Below are 22,723 nucleotides of genomic sequence, written 5' to 3' on the forward strand. Positions count from 1 at the left end.
AGTGCTTTTCCTACGAATTGAATTCGTAGTTACATGGCTTTTTGTTTCGTTTTCTGGGGGTTTGATTTTGCTACACGAATTTTTTTACATTCACTTTTTTACATTCACTTTTACATTCACATAAAATTACGCGTATCGGATCATTAGGGGAAAGTAATGGACGGGCAAAAATATTTTTGAACCAATCGAAGTGCAGCATTTTGCTGAAAATGACGCTCCTTAAAGGCTCGTTCACACGATTCGATTTGTCGGATCCGATTGTTTCGGTTTCAACTTTTGGTTTCTTACTTCGGACGGTCCGATAATTTTGTTGATGCATTTATTTGTTTAGTCTTGTGAACAGCCATTTGTAGAATGCAGTACATTTATCGATATATTTATCGTATTTTTGTTCTTGTTTTCAAGTTTTTTTCAAATCTATGTAATTTGGCTAGTCCGCTTCCTTTGATCTTGTCGTATGAAAATAGAGCAAGTTCTACTTCCATCTGATTTTTTAGATTGACGAATCTGAGTATCGGAGGCTCAATTTATATGTGATCACACGATCCATTTTTTTTCGGATCCTAAAATTGGATTGTGTGAACGGGCCTTAATATAGCTACCATACTCCCAAACTATAATTTTTGCAATATAATATAAATTCTATGACTTACAAAGATGCTCACTTTTCTACTATAAATGTAATATGTTTCAAATACGTACTTGTTAATTCAAAAATCTTTTCATAAATGTTGCAAAATAATGCCATTTTTTAAGGATAATCTATTCATACGGAAGCAATTTTTGCAAGTTTAAAGGATTTCTTCCATATCTTTTTGAGAAACTCGTCAACTTCAGTTTCAGTATCCAAATTTGCAGGGAGTTCTGGGCGAATAACAAGTTCTTGTCGTTCAAAAACTTTTTTAAAAGTTGATTTTCTTAATCTGGAATATTCTTTCACTTTACTAATGCACACTTGCGTTCGATGACCAAGTTTCTGATAGATGCATTTCTCTTTTCGTCTCACTAGTTGTAAACGCTTTCCAAGGTCTGCACTTGTGATAAAAGGATATGGAAGGCCACTGGTGTTCATACTTAGCACCTTCAAAATAAATGTTATACGCATTTTTTTCTGCTTGACGCATTCTTGTTTAATTTTTTTTCATTGCTGACAAAGTGTTTACTTTTTACCTATTCTCACACGCCATGATCAATTCATGAAAAGTGGGTTAATGTAGTTACACGAATTTTTGCATCAGATAGTTTTCAAAAAATAAATTTTTCGAAACATAAACTACAAAAAATTAAATCCCATAATCACTTTACAAAAGTACTGAGGGGGGGAGGGTGTGTGTGTGTTCTATCACAGTTATTAGCATTTATGAGTATGCTGCATTGGACTACATATACAACTAGAAGAGTAACTTAAGGTAAACATCCCTCTGTTTACATGAAGGTAAATTTCACCCATAGACACGTTTCAATAAACAAGTATAAACTGCAAGTCTTAATGTGTGAAAACAATTTTGAAAAATATTAATGTACACTGAATAAATTATAATAATTAATGTCAATGATAATGGAAAGGTAATGTGGCAAAGACAATTTTTAAACAGAAAAGACAAGGCCTTCTTTAAGTATGGCCTTTTCTCCACGATATAAACTTGAATCTAAGAAAAATTCCAAAGATTCACTTTCTTGTTTTTAAATTTCATGTTAACAACCTTCCTAGAAATAAGCTGATTAATATCATACCTTTAAAACACTTGTTTCATCATTTGTTTCAATATCACCAGGCGGAAATTCGCGGGAGGTACCTAATATAAATCTGACGTCACATTCCACTCCATCACCGCTTCCTGTGGAAGGTCCAACTGTACTATGATGTTCGACCCATGGACGTTTAATATCAGCAAGAAACCATCTCAATCTTGGTAGCTGTAATTTGGTTGGTTGAAAAAGCTCATCATAACAAGCATAATACTCACTACTTCCAACTTTCACAGTCGCTGTATACGATATCGTGGGCTCATCATTTTGTTTTATGTATCCCTTACGTCTCAGGTAAGCCTCCACTTTTTGTGAACCTTGTTCACTGATTACTGTGAAAAGTGAATGATTTGGCGTTTTGTCGATTTCAGGTTTTGCATCAATTTTTTGTTTACGTTTTGATTTTGGTTTTTTACGACCACTATTGGCACCAGGCCTGCGCGGCCTATTTCGACCGGACTTCGGCATTAATTTCCTTGGATTACGTCCTTTAACGGCTGAATACTGAAAATCTGTGATGGTCATTGGCTCGCTGTCTTCATTCAATGCATTTGGAATGTCGAAAGCGTATATTCGACCAAAATGAACAACGAACTCTAAATCACCATGAAGGGGTTTGTCGTGATCACGTGTTACTACCTAAATGATAGTATTATGTTAAACATTGCAATATTAGTGAACAAGTATTGATTACTTAAAGGATAGTTTTTGGTTGCACTTATCTGGTGAGCTTGGGGACTAAGTATATTATTACCTAAATGTTATATTGAACTTATTTTGTCGCAGTATAGGGAACAAACACTATGAGCAATTCTTTTCTTAATGTTTATTCTTTTCGGTAAATACTCCGTATTTAAAGTCAGCGACTGTAATGTACGAGCCCAAAAAGCTAGCTCGTGACTTTTTTTTATCTATGATTGATTTAAAGCCTTATACTTGCATAATAATCAAAATAAAAGCAGTTTTATCGAACTTGATGTCTTAAAATCTTAGAATTATAGTCCTGTGCCGGTTGCACGAAGCTAGGATAGCTTTATCCATTGGATGATAGCAAAAATTTTCAAACTTGTAAATATGATTTTTATAATTTTCTCACGAATAAGAAATTTCCTACTCTTCGATACAATATTTTATTTCAGTGATTGCTGGGTTCATATCTTGTATTTTTTGCTTTCTAAAAGATTTTATTAAATTTTAACAGAAATTGCTATCCAGTGGATAACAATGAGATATATAATGATGATATATATATGTATATATATTTATATATATATCGCGAACACGGTGAACGTCTCCATATGAGACTCTCTACACAATCCGACAGTGCTAAAACTACGCACTCGCAGTGAGTATGTATATAAATTTGTAATACACTTTGTATTTACGCTCACTGCGCGTGCGTAGTTTGAGCACTGTGGTGACTCTACAATACAATCCATACAATGTGTAACCGTACGTCCTGTGTCCCAAGTGCAGGAGTCACCATTTTACAATGGTGATAGCCTGGAGGGCACATTTTATATACACTTTGTATTTATATATATAAATACAATGAATGAACAATATAAACAATGAGATGTAATTATAATACTCTAACTACAAGCTCGATATGAAAGTAATCCTTAAGCAATTTTTATGAATACATTGGGAACTTCTACCTTTAGTTGATCAAGAAATTTAGTGCGAACACTTTTGAAGACGTGGCTTTCTTGAAAATCACAAAGACTATATGTCTGAGATCCATTTTCAAGCAACGGAATATGACGTATTCTCTGATCATGTGTTTGATGATGATAACCGTTGTAAGGCATAAGTATCACGTGATCATCGTTGTTGTGACAACCATCAAAGGTAATCATCGACGATCCACGAATAAAACACTTTGACATTGTCGAAACTTTATTGGATTGACATTTACTTTCATGTGAGTTTAAAACTCGCTCCAGGAAACGAATACTCCCGATGTTACCACGAGCTTCAACGATCAAGTTCTGACTAGATCCAGGGAGCTGACGTCGGATTCTTACAAAGGCACCGCTCTTTCTAAAAAAAATTTAAATGTATATATTTAGAAACAACTTGAATAATATCAAGTCGAAATGATGTATAGTAAATCGAAATGAAATCCGTATAACTAGGCAGGGACCTTCTGCTAAGATTTGAAGCTAGAAGCTCAATCATTTTAAGTAGGTGAAGTTTGGCTTCTTGGAAACACATGTATTTTTAACTAATCTCTCAGTTATATATTCAATGTAAGAGAAAATGTTAAAACATAATCTTAAAACGATTTTCATTTGTATGTTAAAGCATGAAATTTTCTCCAATGAGTTAGACATTAACGGATCCAGAGTTAAACAAAATAAATAATAACCGCTAAAAAGCCGTTACTTTTTCTTTATTTTGAAAAAAGATTAACCCACCAATAAAGTCCCAGCTTTCAACAAGCATAGCATTCTAGTAGCTATATTGCTTTTTTCGTCATCAAATTTTTAACAAACAAACATATTTAATGTGTTGTAAATTTTTTGCTTTCTTTTCTTCGTAACATTATAAAAAGAAAGAACGTTTCTGTGATTTTCTCGAAAGCATCTACGAAAATAATCAATAAAATTTTCACAAGGAGAAAACATCATTTATCCTCGAAGAACTAACTTTGATAATTCGCGAGCACGTGATCTCTCCTGCTGCTGGCTGATGATTTCAAGAGACTGTAGACTAGACAACGTAAAACTCTTTGTACTCTGGCTGAACTAATATCCAAGAGTACTTCACTGCTGCCATGAATAGCAAGTATATGGTATGCCTTCTGCATTTGTTCGCAAGGATATTGATGTCGTCCGTACTCAAGAGATCAGTGTATGACTGCGCACCAAGCAGTTCTTGAAATGTTTCATGTATTTTACTATGAAGTATTTGCTGACGATTTTTAAAAAATTCCAGCAATATTTCACCAATGAATGGACTTTCTGAGTCGCTAACGTTCTTCAAGCTCTCAATAATGGCGTCAAACATTTCAGCTGGTACATTTTGACAATCCTGCACACCAAAGATGCTTGGGATCAGATTTGATATTTCTTTTATGAAATTGTTCTCAATGCAAAACGAGAGAATCATAAACACAAAAACATTTGTATTGATTTAAACACCGTCTAGTTTCTGCAATAGACCGCTGACATATGCCCACATGATAACAAAGCGAATAAGTGGCAGCAGCCAGGGATATCTTTTATAATAAGAGACCAAAACGTAGGTTTTCATAAATCCATTAATGTTAGCGGAAACATCACATGAAATGCTCAATCTATTTTTAAAAGATCGCGGACTTCTAATTTTTCCTATTCGAATTACTGGAACTTTGGCGTCTTCAATAAGTCTTGCACCACCAAAGCAGCGACGAAGAATCGGCTGAATTTGCTGTAATTTATCGATTTGGACAACTTGTGCTCGACTTTGCAAATGAACAACGCAAACGTCTAGATCAGAATCTGGACGAAACAGAAAGTTAGCAGACGAACCAAACATTACCAGATTATAATGCGGACAATTCCTTGAAATAGCATCTGCAATATCTTGTAATAAATCCAGACGATATTGGTACTGGTCTAGCATATAACTGGAATCAATAATGAAAGACGTAAGAATACTTTGAGATAAATCACGAGCAACAGAGTTCGTGACGTCATTAGGTAGGACATTAGTTGTCGAACTTGATAGAACAGCTACAAGTACGTCATCAACGACCCAAGGGAAACTGAGGAACCGAGTCTAAATAAAAAAAAGTAAACAATAAGCATTGTATGAAGTGTCGAAATTTGTCTTCCATGATGAGTCACTTTCTAAAGTAAATGGTTTGAACCCGAGAGTATCATTACATGTTGGTAAATGTAGATCGTCCAGGTTGGTATAGTCCTGAGAAGGACTGTTTTTGTTGTTGTTGACTGACGTTTCGACAACCTTAGCGTAGTCATCTTCAGAGTCAAATGAGGAGTAAACGTCAGGTTAGCTGTATTTGTTAGCTGTATAAGAACCGGATAACAAATACGGCTAACCTGACGTTTACTCCTCATTTGACTCTGAATATGACTACCACTGGGGTTGTCGAAACGTCAGTTAACAACAACAAAAACAGTCCTTCTCAGGACTATACCAACCTAGACGATCTACATTTACAAACATGTCACTTTCTGTTATAAAAGGAAAACAAACACAAGACCATTTATCACTGCTGGCTTTATATTGAGAAGATATTGATTGGTTGCATAGTAAAAGTTTTGCTTTAAAATGGACTTAGCTAACGCATAAGTTGCTTCTACATGACATGACATTGAACCAGTGTCTTAAGGTAGGCCCTAGTATAATTCCGAATTTCGGTACAATTCATAGTTTATATAGTGTCAATATTCTGTACGATGCCATTATTTATCTTTTATAAGATAAAACAAACAGTAAAGTAAACTCTTGAAACTAGAATGATGCTGCTTATGCCTCAATTTTCAATAGTAAATGTGTTGCATCTTTGCATGAATTAAGCAAAAAAATTTTGAATATAAGAAGTGCTGGCACTTGCAAATATGGAAAATCTGTTTATCTTTGGAAGCTTGATCATGCATCTGCACTTATAATCGTTGTGGGTCAGTAATATATTGAAAGAACTGTTGATTGAGTTAATTAAAGCTGAGCTGCCTTTTCATCAACATATTTTGTAGCTGTTACGTCAGTTAAATTTTGAAAGTTTCAAAACAGCTGCTTTGTGGGTGATTATATATTTTTTAAAAAAATGTATAGGTGTTGGATTTTATATACCACCCTTAGTGACGGAGACAGTCTAAGCTTTACATTTCAAATGCAAATTTTTCAGCAAAATTATCATTCATCTTTTTTTAGAAAATTTTATACATTCATTCTTTTTCCGGTGAATAAACGTCTAAATATTTTCATTGTAAGAAGAGTAAAAAAACTGTACCAAAATATTTTTAGAGCCAGAAGTCGTTCTTGCATCAGCAGGTTTATAAACGTAGTGATACCAAGCAGAAGCCTTCTGCTTCATCTTGTCTGTCACCTAAAAATTAAATCATTTCTAAATTCCATTAAAAAATTATAGCATGCACACATTTGATTTTATAAAATACTAATAATTTAAATATGGTCTCCCTGCGCTGAAATAGCGTTTATACGGACCTAGCTAATGAAAGTCTACGTTTTTAATATAGAACTAAAGATTGTATTAAATATAAGAAAAAATCAACAGCTACAAGAAACTTTCTTGATTAAATTTAGATATTAAGTAAACCAACCTGACTTGAAGATAATGGCTCGCTTCCATCTAATTGAAATTCAGAAAAAAACAAAGTACGGAACTCTATTCGCAGTTGATGAATCAATTTTCGTACAACCACGGCAATTTGCGATCTCTCACGGCCAAATTCACCTTTAAGTTTGTAAAAATAACCGCTCAACATTTCTCCTTCCGATTTGATTCCATACAACGTCATCATATTCTGTAATTGCAATGCATATTCTGTATATGTGATGACGGCTGATTCGGAATACTGCTGGTAGCCAGGAAAGATTAGCCTGCAATCAATTTGTACTTGTTTTTCTTGTGCACTGCCGTTCATGATCTCTTCAAAATCTCGAACTTCGTGGAAAAGCCTCCCTAGTACCTTATGTGATATATGAACGGGTTTTTCAGCAACCATCATGAAGTCTGGGTAAGATGGTGGATGTCTGGGAGGACTGGATGCCGGCCATACTCCTGTTTTTGGCGCATCTACTGCTAAAGAGTGTAGCTCAGCAAGTTTGAGACATTTGGAGACTCAACACCTTCTTCTTCATAGTCTGCATAAGCTTTATGTTTATTATCAATAATTCCTTCAAAAACAAGTAAAGAAGTTCTTGAGTTGAAAATAATTCTAATTCACAATCAGTGAGTGATTGCTCAATAAAGTTAATAAAATTCTATGCGTTGTGTAATATAAGTAGTTTATGTTTAACATTTGCTTGAAATACATGAAGTCCTTATAGGAATATGTTCACTGGTTTTATGCGACGTTTCAAGTAATACACTTGGATGTATTTTCATCATAAACCAGATAATGAATTGAAAAAAATCTTCCTAAATTGGCATTTTTAATGCCATCTGGAATTATCAACGAATAAACATGAAATTTATTTCGTTAAAATATGCTGAACTGCCTTACCGAGTGCATCATGCTCAATATATTCTGCATAAAAATCAGCCATATCTTGCACAGTGATTGGACCATATTTTTCTTTCTTTGGTAAAGCTGGGTATTTCATAGGTTTGTGGAGGTCACGTCTTCGTTGAAAATCCTTATTCCAGGTTACAAAATAGAGATCTCCGTCGAGGTCTCCCCCTGAGGTATGAAATATAGTTTCAGCTATTTATAAAATTGATAACTTTTTTCATGTAAATAAACTAAATAAGATATGGCATAAAATGCATTTATGCGTATGGTGAATGTGATAATTTCAACAACAATGAATAAATTTACACAACACTTTTAATTTCATGTATTTTAATTCGGCGTAAATACACACAAGGGAACGAGGCTTCGAGCACGACATTTTGGTGGTAAAATAATTCAAATTAATTCTAAGATTAATTTTACAGAACGTACGGTATATAAAAACAGTTTCTTTGAAAAATAATGCACAAAAAATCAATGAAAGGCACCCAATTTTGATATACCTAAGGAGAAGTTTTTAATTAAAAATCAATGCAACCAAGGGGTAAACGCGTGTTAATGAAGCATTGTCGATGAAATTTACCTTTCTACGTAAAATTCACTTAAGAAACAACCTTAACTTTTCATGAAGCACAGGGATTGAAAAAGTTACAAAAAGATAAATGTTGAATTTTTTGGTGTAACTAACTAAATTGTTGAATGCAAAATCAACTAAAATTTTCTACCGATTGCATTACAGCGAAAAAGTAGGGTATAGCTCTTTGCAAGTGATTTTAAAGTATGTTTTAAAAAATAATGAAGAATTTAACAATTTGCCAATACTATGCAGTGTTGTTATTTTAAAGTAAGATATTTTGATAATTATTAATGAAAATCTACTATTGAACAATATAAAACATATATCTTTAAAAAGAAAATAAGATATATATTTTCCAATATACTTTTAACGTGATATGATTGATGTACAGACTCATTACAACTAATATCATTTTTGTATAAATAATGCTTCCATATCATACCTGCCATTTCATTGGGATGAGGACGACTTCCAGTTTGTGGAAACACAATACAATCGACTATGTGATGTAACTCAAAAATATCCACCGCCTCCAGTTGACGTACATCTCCCGGATGTAAACAGGGGTTACGTGTTACCATGACAGAACCATTAACTGTCCAGGACTGTTGATTGATTGGTAAATTCTCCTCATCTCCTTCTGACGTCATATGAGAACATTGAAGAAACACCTGCCCATCTTCAAGTAAACCAGTTTCATCCATAACGCCCATCATAAGTCTTCCGTCGTTTACAGGAACAAGAATTCGACTTTTCTTCATTAAACGATAAATGCGCTCCCTGTACAATGCACACATCAAAGACTTCATATAAGGTTCACATGTTAAAGACACGCCATGGTTGCTTAGACTCTTGTAATCGACTCCAGTTCGAATGATACTAGACATGCGCTGTAAAGCTTCAGACTCATTTAGCATCATTGCTGAAAACATAAGTTCTTATATTAGAGTGTACCATCAAGTGTCTCGACAGATAAAGATACTCGAAAGTAAGGCATCAGATAGAATAGGACGAATTAGGTTATGGGAAGATGCTGCAATGAAAATTTGGTCATTAATTTTTCAAACAAGATCTAAGTAACAAAGTTAATCAGAATCGTGGTCAGAGATTTGCAAGGCAGAAAGCAGATTTTTATTATGAACATAACAGTCCAACATAAGACTTTAAATAAATCCAGTAACATAATGAATTAAAATCAAAAATAAAAGGCTTTTTTTAATAATGAAGTTTCGTCTTTAACTTAAAAAATATCTTCAAATAAAATGATAAATATTTACATAAGGCTTTAAATACAAGCATTTGTTTACAGGGTGTTAGATTAGATAAGAGGAAAGCAGGAAGTTTGGATGAAAGGACAGAATGATATGTGTAACATTAATGAAAGGGCAACATATTAGAGAAGGTAATGGGAAATTGATCTGCCTTGGGTGTTAAGAGAGGGCTTTAGCTTATATATGAGAAAACATACAGTTTGAGCGAGTTATTTTTACGTCAAGAAATGGAAGTGAGGCTTTTTTTCAAGTTCAGATGCGAAGGAAATGTTAGGATGTTGGTGGTTGAGAAATAGGTAAGAAAAAGAGGTACGTGGTCCAACAATCGGAAGAGTAGAAAGCAATTATCGACGCAACGTTGCTAAAGGAGGGGTTTGAAAATTGAAAGTGGAGGAAAAGTTGTAAAGCCATGAATTCTCGTTGAAGGATATATAGATATTAGCGAATAGTGGGCCTGGGGCTGCCCATAGCCACACCATCAATCTGTTGATAAAGTTGACCGTCAAAAGTTTCGGTGAAATGACAGTTTTTGACAGAGACAGAAAATCTTCAATGAATTGTGAACAGTCAAGGCCTTAAAAGGACAAGTTATTATAACGATTATATACATTGTTTTATCAACTGGAATGTTGATGAACAATGAATTGACATCAAAGCTCCCCATCACAACATCATTAGCGTTAATCTCACTATTCAAAAATTCTTGGACAAAAGAGAAAGAATCCTTGATTACGAAAGAACTGGTGGAGACTGGTGTAAGAAATGTAATTTAACACCCTGTAAATAAATGGTTTTATTCAAAGCCTCATGTAAATATTTATCATTTTATCTGAAGACATCTTAAGTTAAAGACGAAACGTCAATATTAAAAAAATCCTTTTGTTCTTATTTCTTATTTGTTGTCGTAATGGCTTTATTAAAAGTCTTATGTTGGACTGTCATGTTTATGATCCAAATTAAATGTCAAATCACGCAACAAAAGGAAAAGACTATCAAAACTACATAGGATATTTACCAGCTAAGTTATCCAGCATTTTTTCTTGTAGGTGGATAAATACTTCGTCCTGAACACCAAGATTAGACAGTAACATGATTATTTGTTGATTAAGATAAGCAGCTTGAGGGCGAGATGTCTGTAGTAGTTCCACTCTTTTGTGATCCGACTCAAACTTCTTCATGCTGGGACGAATACAAATTTGTTTACCACGAAGTGTTGGGTCTACACAAAGGACACCTTTACAACCAGCAAAACGTATTTGTAGAGCTGAGATATTGCTTGATTTCCCCACCTTTATACAAACCTAGAGATTTCAAAACAACAGCTTTTAGCTTTTAACAATAAGGTCATTTTTATGTACATACATTGGTGTCGACAAGTTGGTAACCCTTCAAAATAACGTTTTCAAGATATTATATTCATTACTGCCTACAAAGAACATTGTCAACTATAATATTTAAAGTAAATTTTGGATTTTTTTTCTCATCAAATGTAAACCTTTCCAGTGATAAAATTCTATGTGTCAACAAACATTATATTTAAGTACAAACATAAATCTAATTCATAGATTGGCATCAGCTACTCGCGAGATTATCAAAGTGAATCAAGTGAACACAAATTCGTGACAGTATTTCATATGAAATTATTTCTTGCATTATCATGTCATATTAAGCATATTGTTTGTAGATATAGCTACATTACACTGAACAAAACGTACGGTAAGAAAAATTTAAAAGGAAGGCTTAAACAACTATAGCTTTTGGTAACATTATCTCTTTCATTTTATGATAATCAATGGAAATGTGAAGGATACCTCTTTGATAAGTTGAGTGGATATAGTCCCTACACCATCTGAAAAACAATATACGTCATATGGATCTTTAACATCTGGAATTTCCTGGCATCTTGAATCTTCAGAAAGTAAAACACCAACTGTGTCAATCGACGTTGAAAAACATTGACCCAAACGAGACATGTATGACGCAATACATCTTGTAAAAGAAAGAAGACGATTGAAAATTTTAAAGAATATGGCAACACGCAAATGGAAACATGTCCTTAAATTTTCATCAATCCCACAAAACAAAAAGCATGTTTCAATAAAGTGTGAGTGGAAAACTGATGGCATAATCTATAAAGCCATGTTTATTGCATTTTTTCCTGTGAATGCTTGTTATTCTATGAATTTTTAGTGGGCTGCTGGAAAGGAAATAAACTAAAGAAGCGAAGTAAATGTATTTAGAATGCAATAAAAAATAATTTAGAGTTAAAAATAGTATCTAATTATGCAAAACAATTTAGCTTAAAGACTTAAGCTACCATGTAGCTACGATAATTCATAGAATGGATGAAACCTTGAAAATCTTCCCACTGTTGTTCTTGAATCATGAACATATAGCTTAAGCAGGTTGTATATATTAAAACTATTGCAAAAACAACAAAATTCTAGTTTAAATTATTAAACAAACAAACAAATCGAATCGTATTAAACAAGGATACTCAAATAATTTCTGGAAGAGAACTTTTGAAGAGATGTCTGACTCAGTAAAAGAAAAGAATTCTGGTCGTTGCAACTATTTTATGTCACTAGTTATTGATCAAATTTCGTGATGATTTAACTCACCTTATCCCACTTAAATCACCCATCCATAAACGAATACGTGTTGTTTCTTCTCCGTTAGCTGCTTCAAAAAACCAGCATCCATGGCTACGCATTTGACTGTTGGAGCAGCCAAGAAAGTGATACACACGATTAGCAACAGGCAGTCCTTGCAACATATAATTTTTGATATCCTGCAATATCACTTCCAATGATGCATTTTGTCCTCGTAATTTCGAATAATCTTCTTCTCGTATGCTAACTGACATGAACATTTGTGGTTCATAATTGCGCAAAACTCGATTTGTCTCCATTACCTCTGGTGGAAATGGAATTACTCTAGTTGGAGTAAGCACCAGTCTTTTTACTAAAGCACAATGAGAAGGAACGGAGGCTGGCGTAACATGAGCACGAGTTAAACTTCGCATTCTTGAAACCAATATTGAAAGCTCTTCCTCTGGTTGCATAAAGTAGTTATGTGCTGCCGTTGACGACAGGTGATACAATGAGTTAATGCAATGCACTTGACTGATCTGTGTAAGAAGATCATAAAAGCGCGATGTTAAACGACATCGTACATTCAAATTGAGACCAATGAAGCATTGATGAGCATACTGAACTTCTTGTGAAAACACAGCAATACGGTAGCACTCATTTATATGATTCTTGATGGCAACTGGGGCGTAAAATATTCTCTTTCCATATCCTTTTAGAGCTTCTAAAGCATCATATAAATCTGAATTGTATGGGACACGAAACCGTAAACTAAGAAATTTGCCAAATTTCTTCCCTTCTTCGATTTGAACTCTACGAGACCACTTTTTTACCCAGACTAATTCTTCAACTGCGCTGGTTTGTTCAGCAGAAAAAGATGATTGTTCTTCATTAGATTCAGATTCACTGTCACTAGACGAGTCATCTGATAAAATTTCATCATTTTCATGAATTGGGCTGAAGTTTTGTGTTTGCAAGTCTGGTTCATAAAGTGGAAGTGGTTCTTCTTCTGGAAAAGAAGTAAAACATATGAATTCATCATCTTAAAATGTAAACTACAACAAATTATCGTAAGCTATACACTTTTAACCAAGATTACACAGCTTAAATTTATGCAGAATACTGAAAAAATCACAGTCAGTGTTTGTCTAAATGAGATTACAAATGGCTCTTCATCGCGAGAGCATTGCATGACCAGAAACTGAAAGCATTAACGATGAATTGATAATGCGAAAGTACTATTAATTTCAAGCTGGCAAATAAAATAGTTAAGTGGTTACTGTTTTATAAGATAAATGTTCAATCATTCAGCAATAAAAATCTTTTCATTGATTACTTATAGCAAGTTTAGCGCGTCAAATATTTTTGTGTCGTACAATATCAAACTCGCTTAAAAAAGAATCTTTAAGTAACTAATTTTACAAGTGAGCTTTTGTGAAAGATTTTCTTTTTAAACAAATTACCACTGTCTTTTAGCTAAATTACTTTGATTAAGGAAGACAGTGTGAGTCGGCATGGTACAGGGCCCATAGTACAGAGTCGGTAAAATGTTTATTTGTAGACTTACAAATTTTCAGGCATGTTTGATGATAATCTGTTAAAAGCAAAAGTAAAGATTTTTAAAATATCAACTTTCTATTATTCGGCAATCTACATTTGCAAACAAGTTTATCCATTTCAATCTTAAGAGAATGTATCCTTTGTTGCTCATATTAACGAAGTTTTTAACACATTAATGGACATCCATGCACGAAGGCAAATTTTAGGCCGCTGTTCATGAAATTCGCTTTTCTTTGTGACTGTTCAAAATAAGCAAATAGTTACATGATTGCTTGAAACAAGAATTTTTGTTTTGAAACACGCATCCGTATTTCCCATAAGGTTTTGCTAAAGATCTCAATTTCTCTTTATATTTACTGGAGACAGTCTCTCCCAGTTCTCTCACTTGAGACCATACTCGTTACCTACCAAGTGAGACATTAGCAAATGCACTCCAATCATCATTCTCATTAAAATCTTCCTTGTAAAGAGTTTCTTCATTGTTATCTTCGTCGTCTAGTTCAACTATTCCTTCATCTTCCGACTCTGAATAACCACGCAGATAATACTCGGTAAACGAGCAGTCATCAGCCTCCTCATCAAACCAGGAAACATACTTAGTTGCTGCTGACAACATTGGTACGTTTCGAAGGCTAAAGAATAAATCAATGGATTCTTTTTTCTCATTTGGAACACTTAAAACAACAAATTCGTGCATTTGGTCGTAACGAAACTCAATTTTATAAAGAATTCCATCATTTCTTTTAAAGACAATTGTGATCATCTTCAGATCGTGAAGAAATAAGATCTCAGCGCCACCATTACACTGATATTGCCACTCCTCGGAAAAAACTGTTCGATTTTCAAAATCTCCACCAGCAAAGAGTTGTATTGGTATGATATGAAAAACCATATTTCTGTCCAGCGGTTTTGTATCGCTTTCTAACCACATACTTGGTCCAACTTCACACCATGTTCGAACAATGTCGTCAAATAGCTGATCAGAGTTTCGATGCGTTTTATCTCCTTGCTGAGGTCTGACGTCCATTTTAATGGCCAACTGGTCATGTAGGCCATACGGGGAAAGGGATTTGCTTTTGGGTTCACTTATCGAAATATCAAAATGACTGCGTAGAGGTTGTATGCAGCTTTTGACTAAAAAATGGATAACCTTAATAAGTATTACATATTTGTAAATGTAGATCGTCCATGTTGGTATAGTCCTGAGAAGGACTGTTTTTGTTCTTGTTGACTGACGTTTCAACAACCTTAGCGGTAGTCATCTTCAGAGTCACATGAGGAGTAAACATCAGGTTAGCCGTATTTGTTATCTGATTCTTACGTCATTGTATTGTGTGTACAGGAAAATGTGTGGGTGTCAATTGTGTATTGTCATTGTGAACTAGTGTGAAGTGTAATGTTTTTAGCTGATCTTTTGTTCGTATTGTGAATAAGTCGTTTGTAAGGTGCCGGTAATTGCTTTGATCTGTTCAGGGTTTTTTTTCCAAGTTGGTATACCAACTTTCTAATGTAAGCCATTGTCTATAGTTAGTACTGTACGTAATGCAATCTCATTTGACTCTGAAAATGACTACCGCTAAGGCTGTCGAAACGTCAGTCAACAACAACAAAAACAGTCCTTCTCAGGACTATACCAACCTGGACGATCTACATTTATAAACATGTAACGATACTCGCGGGTTCAAACCATTTACTTTATTTTAATGAGTATCATTGATAATAAATCAATTTGTTTCTTACTCTATAAAGCAGCAGAACCTGACTACACTAAAAAATTCGAACGACACAATAAGTTCAAAGACCACGAGTAAAATGCATGATGCATGTAAATGCTAGTTGAATTTTAAGTTAAACTCAAGTTGAATTTTTTCAATGAAACATGATATGTGATACCTTAAGCTTAAAGGCTGAAACACACTGGGCAGTCGCTTCAGTCGCGCGTCCAAAGCGAATTGATGCGCACGCGTCAGTCGCTTGAACGCTAGAAACACACATGCAGCGACCATCGCGACTTTTACCGTGGCGTCTATTGAACATGGCGGTGATTTTAGTTTGTTACAGACACAGATATCACTTAAACTTTTATTTTGGCCTTTATTATAGCTACTAATATATGAATATTTACTCAGTACAAACTACACAAGCCAGTTAAAACACGCCAATATGATCATAGTCCATTACGCGTATATTGTGGATAATCTTATTCTGTGCACTTAGGTTGTGCATTAGGGTTCCAGTTTGTAGCTCCTATTGTCCCTATTTGATAAGTCATATAAAACTGAAAGATTCCAGTGTGAATTCACTATATATTGCCTTCGTTTTTTCAACTGCATTTATAAAATGTATCTATTGGCCAATCAACTTCAAAATGTTGAACTTTCAAAGCGACTAGGTGACGCAACTACGCTACTAGCTTAGTAACCACGCAAAGCGGTAGTTTTAGACGCGCGACTAAAGGGACTGCCTAGTGTGTTTCAGCCTTAAGATTGTGCTCCATGGTTTGTATTTGACACAGAAATAATAATTAATAATTTAACAAAACATAAAAAGAATGTAATTTTGACTCACCTGTTCGTTTTCTATCATTCTTGCTGTAGTATACAGTCACTGATACTGCAAGGTTCTTTCTTTTATTAACTTTACTTGCACGTCTTTTTTGTCGAGAACGCTTCTTTGGCGATGATAGACAAGTATTTCGATCCAATTTTTGTGTTTCACAACCTCTTGTATTTTCCATTGAGAAGCGGGCTTTCTCTTTAATAATGTCCTCCATATTGCGTTCTTTTATTTCAAGTTCTTTGAGCGAGCTCATCTAAATTGAATAACCTCAAAAAATTTAATTTAATCATAACAGTGTAATGTCATGAAATTGTAGCTAAATATAGCGACGTAATATAAGCTTTTGTTCAACGTGATAAAGATTTTGAAATATTTATACCTCAGCATCATCATTACACATGATTATAAAACGACTTCCGGAACATCTCGCTGCTCGACCACGGCTTTGTATTAAGGCGCGCATGCTCACGATGCTGTCGAATCGGATAACAAGATTGCATGCTGGTATATCAAGACCTTCTTCCAGGACACTTGTTGAGATTAGTAATTTGCATTTTCCATTGCGAAATTTTGTTAAAACAGGTTTTGCTCGTTTGTCCATTCCATGGCCTGCGTTCCCTTGCCACGACCGACAAATCTAAGATAAGGTTTTTTGGATGACATGAAAGTATAGTGTTAGCTGTAATTCGTTTATCAACGAATATAATAATATACGGAAAAAAGACGAAAACAAACCGTCAAAATTATTTATGTCAAAGTACGGAAAACTTTAAGACTTCTGTACAATTTAGTTTGAAACTTTCACATTTTTAATAATATAAACAATTACTGAATTCGGCTTTGGTGTGAGGTTTCCCTTAGGCAAATAACATTGACATCGGTATGAGCAAATTTTGATATTATGTGCTCAACATCATCCAATGATTGCTAATGCGTGTGATGCACAACAAAACAAGATAATTATTTACCTTTCAGGTTTTAGATACTCCCAAATAAGAGGATCTGTTGAAATGGCTTCACATAACTTTGTGCAAGTCTTGCGCATAGTTACGAAGACAATACCCCTGCAGTTTTCATTTCCTCTTCGAACTTTTTCAGCAAATTGTCGGAGTTCACGTCGTAGCTCATCAAAACGATTGGAATGGTGATCGTTACTGCAATCAAAAGCAACTTTAAGACTTCTAACATTCCTTATCAACCGTTCATAGAAGGAAAGGCCTGTCAACACTCTTTGACGTTGTTTGTCCATTGGATTTCCAGCTTCCTCTATTGATTTGAATACAGTAAACAAATTTTCACAGGCTTTTTTACATCCTATTATAGTGTTCACCTCTAGCACACTTAAAATACTGAATACATGCTCTGCTAGTGCCAATTCCTGAATTTTATCTTGTTTGTTTTGAAGTTTCTCCGTTTCCCGTCGTAATATTCCTTTGTAATTGCTGGACTGAACTTTGTGATCTCTTAAATCTGACAGTTCGGGCACAAATCGTTCCAAATATGGAAGCAGTGATTGCAAGTAAGTTTCTACGTTGTTTTCCAGTAACCTAAAAAATAATTAGAGATGACTAAACGTATTGTAAAGATCATGTGTCTTACCACAGTATAAATAGTTTATGCCAAAGGACTTGCTGTTTAAGATTTAGAGTTAGAAAGAGTTGCGTTAAATACAATTGGTGGAACTGAAAATGCTGTCTTCTTCTTATTAAATATATACTACAGCAAAGTAGTGAAATCATCATTGAAAATTATAGAAAATGATCTTTAGGTGCATGTATAAAAAAGCATGCAACGTTCTTTCCTTTTAAGCAAAAAACGACGAGGATATCAAAATTTTACCTTTGTAAATCGTCATGTTCCTTTAATACGTAGGTCATACTTGGTCTGTTCAAAAACAGCGAGAGATCTTGTTCACAGGGCCAAAGAACCTTGCAATCAAGTTTGTCCAACAGCTTGTCTATAGAAAATTTCTTAGGTACATTTAAAGCAATATGAGCGTTTAAACCTAATAAATAAAGGAGTCAATCAAAGGTCTAGTATTCTGAAGAAACTGACTACATGAACTCTGTCATGACGATCAACTTTAATGAGAGCAAACTAATAGAATAGTTAATAACGAACATACAAATTAAAATTTGCTAGAAAAATAAAAATTTTGTATAAAAAATTGGTGTTTCCACATCATTCTGATCTTGAAAAGATAAAGTGATCAACCGAATCTTTAAAATATTCGAATTAGTCTTAATTAGTACAACCTTTACAGAAATAATATTTTCATTGAACATATAATATTGACTACATTGCTAATGACTACTGATATTGTATGTAAGGAGAAAGAAGTGTGGAGAAAGAGCGCATACACGATTTACACACGTGCTAGATATGTTCATTTGTTTGTAATCAAAATGGCATGGAAGCCTTTTTTTTTTATAATATAAACAATCATTAGTATATTCATAAAAATTAGCATGAAAAATATTTACCTCTCTTCAACAAGTGAATACTTTGTCATAGTCTTAATTAGTGCAACCCTTACAGAAATAATATTTTTATTGAACATATAATATTGACTACGAATGTTTTATGAAGTGCGGTATTTGAAATTAAATGAAGATATGACCTTCGCACTTTGCTGGACAATTTAAGTAATCGTCTCAGGACCTGAAAAAATCAGGTGACTCAACGGGATTCATACCGCAGAGGTCATGGGTTCGAATCCTGTTGAGTCACCTGATTTTTTCAGGTCCTGAGACGATTGCTTAAATTGTCCAGCAAAGTGCGAAGATCATATCTTCATTTAATATTGACTACATTGCTAATGACTACTGATATTGTATGTAATGAGAAAGAAGTGTGGAGAAGGAGCGCATACACGATTTTATGCAACACACGTGCTAGATATGCTCATTCGTTTGTAATCAAAAGGGCATGGAAGCCATTTTTCTTTTATACTATACACAATCATTAGTATATTCATCATCAGCAGCATGAAAAATATTTACCTCTCTTCAACAGGTGAATACTTTGTCATAATTCTTGCATAAGAATGTTGTCCAGTGCAATTATGTGCCTCATCAAATACAATTGTAGAGACATCAGCCAATTTGAGCAAGTTTCCATTGTCAACTAAGAAATTGACAAATATCTCTGCAGACATAACCATTACATCAACAGTACGTTGCTCCAATGCTTGACGAACTTTGCCCCAATTGTTGCTGCCAACGTTTTCTTCATCTTTCTGTCCAGTTAGGAAAAGAACTTTCAAATTCGGCAGTTGCGCTTCAAATAAACAACATAAATTCATCATACACTTGAAATACTGGTATAATATTCAGTTCTCCTATTCACACCAATTCTTTAGTCATTATTTAAACATACACGACTGGAGGAAGATAATAAATGCAGGGAAAAACTAGAACGATAGTATTCATATATTCAGCTCTGTCCGACTGATTTCTTTTTTAAATTAAATCAGCTGAATATACCAATTCAGCCAGGCAGAGCTGAATATATGAGTATTCACCCCCCGTTAACGTTCTACACTCGGCCTTTGTTAAATGCAGGAATAATCTTTGTAATAAATGGAATTATTGCATATTCGCATGTTTACAATGTTAACGTTCTAATGCCTTTGTTAAATGCTCTAACCTATTAAGATTATTCCATAATTCGCATGTTACATTCTATGATTTCTCATTATTGACATACCTTTGAGATACATGAATTGCTGTTGAACAAGTGGTATCTTTGGCGCCAAAAAACAGCAACTTTAGTGGGATTAAGAAAACTCATGCATGCAATCGCCATTGCAGCAATTAGGGTCTTACCACATCCCGTAGGAAGATACACAAGGGAATTTCCTGTCATCGTTTCAAGAAACAATTTTCTCTGATAATCGCGTGGTTTATCCTTGGTAAGTTTAACAATAGTATTCTTACTGGTAAGAGTACAATTTAAGTAAACTAAGGGAATGGATCTAGGCCTCAAATTACTTTCTGTAGTTTTACTGGGTCTTTCAATAGATATACCCATATCTTCAAGGGATTTTAAAGCCTTTGACCATTTATTCCACTTTTTTTCTTCGTGTCTGGATTTAAAAAAAACTTCATTGGCACTGAAAGACAGTAAATCATTCATATAAGATCCTAAATAGTTCTGGCAGTTTGGTTGTCGACACTTTGCCTTGAAGGGAGCACGAACTCTTTTCCTTGGATCAGGATTTTGTATTTTTTCAATTATTTCATCCAAATCAATTCCTCTTTTCAAATTCATATGAATCCCAGCGCAACCAATTAAAGTGAATTGAAGATCTGACAACGAAGCTATCAAACTTCTACAATTTCTACAATGTAATGCCCAATCCATATTTACAATGATAAATGAGCACCAGCCACGTTGAAAATAAAAGTGAAACTACCAGCAGAATCCTAAAAAATCCTAAATAAAAGGTTATTTTTACACTGTTGATGTTTCTTATCAATTCATAAAGATGAATTCAACTTCCAAAATAGTTAAGATTGATACATATAAAGAAATGATTTTATTTCATTGATTGTGAATATTTTTCAATATTTTTCATCGTTAATTTTCCGAACCAATCAATAAACATGTGGTGCGATTTTTCATTCATTTAATTGGCTATAGTTGAATTTTTTAGTATCTTGATTGCCGCAAAGTTTAACAGTAGCTTTTGTGTCAATATTTTAAGAAAGAAAGGTAGCAGGACTTTTTGCAAAAGAATACTTAGGAGTTGGCTCTATTCACTATTTTGTTAAACTAGTTTATATATACAATGATGCGACTTATCAGGAAGATCAAGTTCTAGCTAAAAGGCTTAGTTGTTAAAACAGGCAACTCGTTGCTTCGAAACATGGCATCACAATTTATGTTTTTACTTATTTTTTTCACGTAGAGTATAAAAACGTACATGTAGGTGATGTTCGGCATGTCAACCATTTCGAAGGTCTTGTAAAACCAAATTTACTATAATCAATGCTATCGTTAACTCCCGCCGACGCAGACAAACATTTGATTTGTCTTTGTAATTTCAAATTTGTACCTAGAATTGTGTCATGTACATAAGTTCATATCACTACGCAACGTAAATATCGAAGCTAGAAGCTGATTTTAAATTTGCGTCAAATCTACAAGTTATTGTTCTTAATCGATTATTCACAATACACAACAATAAAAAATGAATATAAAGTCTCAATAAATGTTGTATTTGCCACAATTGAATGAAATTTTACAATAATCAAAGAAAGTACGAAAATTCTACTTGATATCTGTCTTCAATAAACGAAGACAACCGGTAAACGAAGACAATCTAATGTCGCCGATGAAGTAGTTTAATCCTACCTGAATTTTAAAGACTTTTTAGCAGTGTAACCAGTTCGAATTTACATATTTCAGAAGATGAATGTTGACTGCGATGCTTAAGTCTTTATATCGCGCTTTTGAATGAGTAACTGCATGTAAAAACATGTGACTAGCTCATTAGTGTGATTAATATTCTTTCACTTTCGACTTCAGCAGATGATATCAAAAGAACAAAAATTATCATATGAAAATATGCAATACCTATCATAAAATTGAAGACTGAATACGTTAATATTCTCACAAATTTAATCGTAGCAAATGGAGAAATGTTAAACTGCTATAATCGTAATCATTAAGCGCTTTCGCTTATGCGTCAAAATTGGTTTCTTCCAAGAAAAAATCCTTTTCCCAGAAAAAGCAATGTGCCGCATACAGTTACTATTTCCTGGTAATTCGTGAAAGATTATACTTCGCACTTTTTAAAATATGGTTGTGCCTACAAGAAAAGAATACTGCTAAAGAATTCAAAGTATATGTAAGTGGTAAGTTCATATTCAATTGAGTTCATTAAAAATATAAGCAGATGGACTTTAAATTAACGTTACATCAACTTCCTCCTTAATGAGAAAGAACTAATTTGCCATCTTTCCATTCAGTTCACCTTTACTTTAGCTATATAGCTAAAATCAATGAAATTGAAATTAGCTATTATTACAAAATTAATGAGTTTGAAAAGCGAATTTGTTTTCTACTCATACAGATAAACAAACATAAACTGACTTACTGACAAAGAAATTAACATTTCAAACAATGCAAATTAATGTCTGAAGTAAAGTCGTTTTCGCTTTATCAAAACATTTTAGCAGTGAAGCTCTTCTCATGAACTGT

The 22,723-nt window shown here is 33.9% G+C and overlaps 1 protein-coding gene across 1 annotated transcript; it reads right to left on the reverse strand.

Annotated features, from left to right (window-relative positions):
* Positions 1 to 615: 615 nt before the first annotated feature.
* On the reverse strand, positions 616 to 21,984 carry LOC124454920. Its single transcript, XM_047005673.1, is given in 25 exon segments — positions 616 to 1,081; positions 1,735 to 2,388; positions 3,408 to 3,792; positions 4,314 to 4,338; positions 4,402 to 4,602; positions 4,896 to 5,514; positions 6,713 to 6,808; positions 7,044 to 7,561; positions 7,564 to 7,620; positions 7,950 to 8,126; positions 8,978 to 9,457; positions 10,822 to 11,107; positions 11,618 to 11,795; positions 12,428 to 13,406; positions 14,366 to 15,091; positions 16,526 to 16,769; positions 16,896 to 17,098; positions 17,101 to 17,153; positions 17,485 to 18,063; positions 18,356 to 18,521; positions 18,731 to 18,735; positions 19,519 to 19,795; positions 20,225 to 20,281; positions 20,284 to 20,953; positions 21,875 to 21,984. Coding segments are annotated over 24 exon segments (7,878 nt in total). The 5' UTR covers positions 20,882 to 20,953; positions 21,875 to 21,984; the 3' UTR covers positions 616 to 766.
* Positions 21,985 to 22,723: the final 739 nt, after the last annotated feature.

The sequence above is a fragment of the Xenia sp. Carnegie-2017 genome, unplaced genomic scaffold, assembly GCF_021976095.1.
Source record: "Xenia sp. Carnegie-2017 unplaced genomic scaffold, XeniaSp_v1 HiC_scaffold_3, whole genome shotgun sequence".
NCBI classification, from domain to species: Eukaryota; Metazoa; Cnidaria; class Anthozoa; order Malacalcyonacea; family Xeniidae; genus Xenia; species Xenia sp. Carnegie-2017.